The sequence below is a fragment of the Buceros rhinoceros genome, unplaced genomic scaffold, assembly GCF_000710305.1.
Source record: "Buceros rhinoceros silvestris isolate BGI_N320 unplaced genomic scaffold, ASM71030v1 scaffold28660, whole genome shotgun sequence".
NCBI classification, from domain to species: Eukaryota; Metazoa; Chordata; class Aves; order Bucerotiformes; family Bucerotidae; genus Buceros; species Buceros rhinoceros.
Window position 1 is genome coordinate 22,008 of NW_010390637.1, and position 298 is coordinate 22,305.

Here is a 298-nt window from a genome sequence, read left to right on the forward strand (position 1 = left end):
AGAACATCCGGGGTTTTTGTCCTGCCGATAACAAGGGTACGCTGCCCGCAGGGTTGGGGATCCCGGTGCCTGTCCGGGTTTGGCTGCTGCTGCCCCTGCTCCCACCCGAACCTCCGCTCTCAGCCTTGCAGCTCTCGGAGCTCCTCCCTGCTGGGGCGGCCAGGAAGGCTTTTCCTGGCTCGTTTCTTGATAAAGCTGAACGTTCTTGCTTCCTCCGGGCAGATAACGGGACGTGGACCCAGCTCTGGCTTGTCTCCGAGTACCATGAGCAGGGGTCCCTGTTCGACTACCTGAACCG

At 61.4% G+C, this 298-nt stretch overlaps 1 protein-coding gene across 1 annotated transcript in view; it reads left to right on the forward strand.

Moving 5' to 3' along the window:
• The window catches only part of LOC104495545 (activin receptor type-1C-like), a gene marked incomplete at both ends in the record, with an annotated part of 12,859 nt that extends 12,566 nt beyond the window's left edge, over positions 1–293 (forward strand). Inside the window, 1 exon segment of the mRNA XM_010138525.1 lies at positions 223–293. Within this exon segment, the coding sequence (XP_010136827.1) occupies positions 223–293 (71 nt within the window).
• Positions 294–298: the final 5 nt, after the last annotated feature.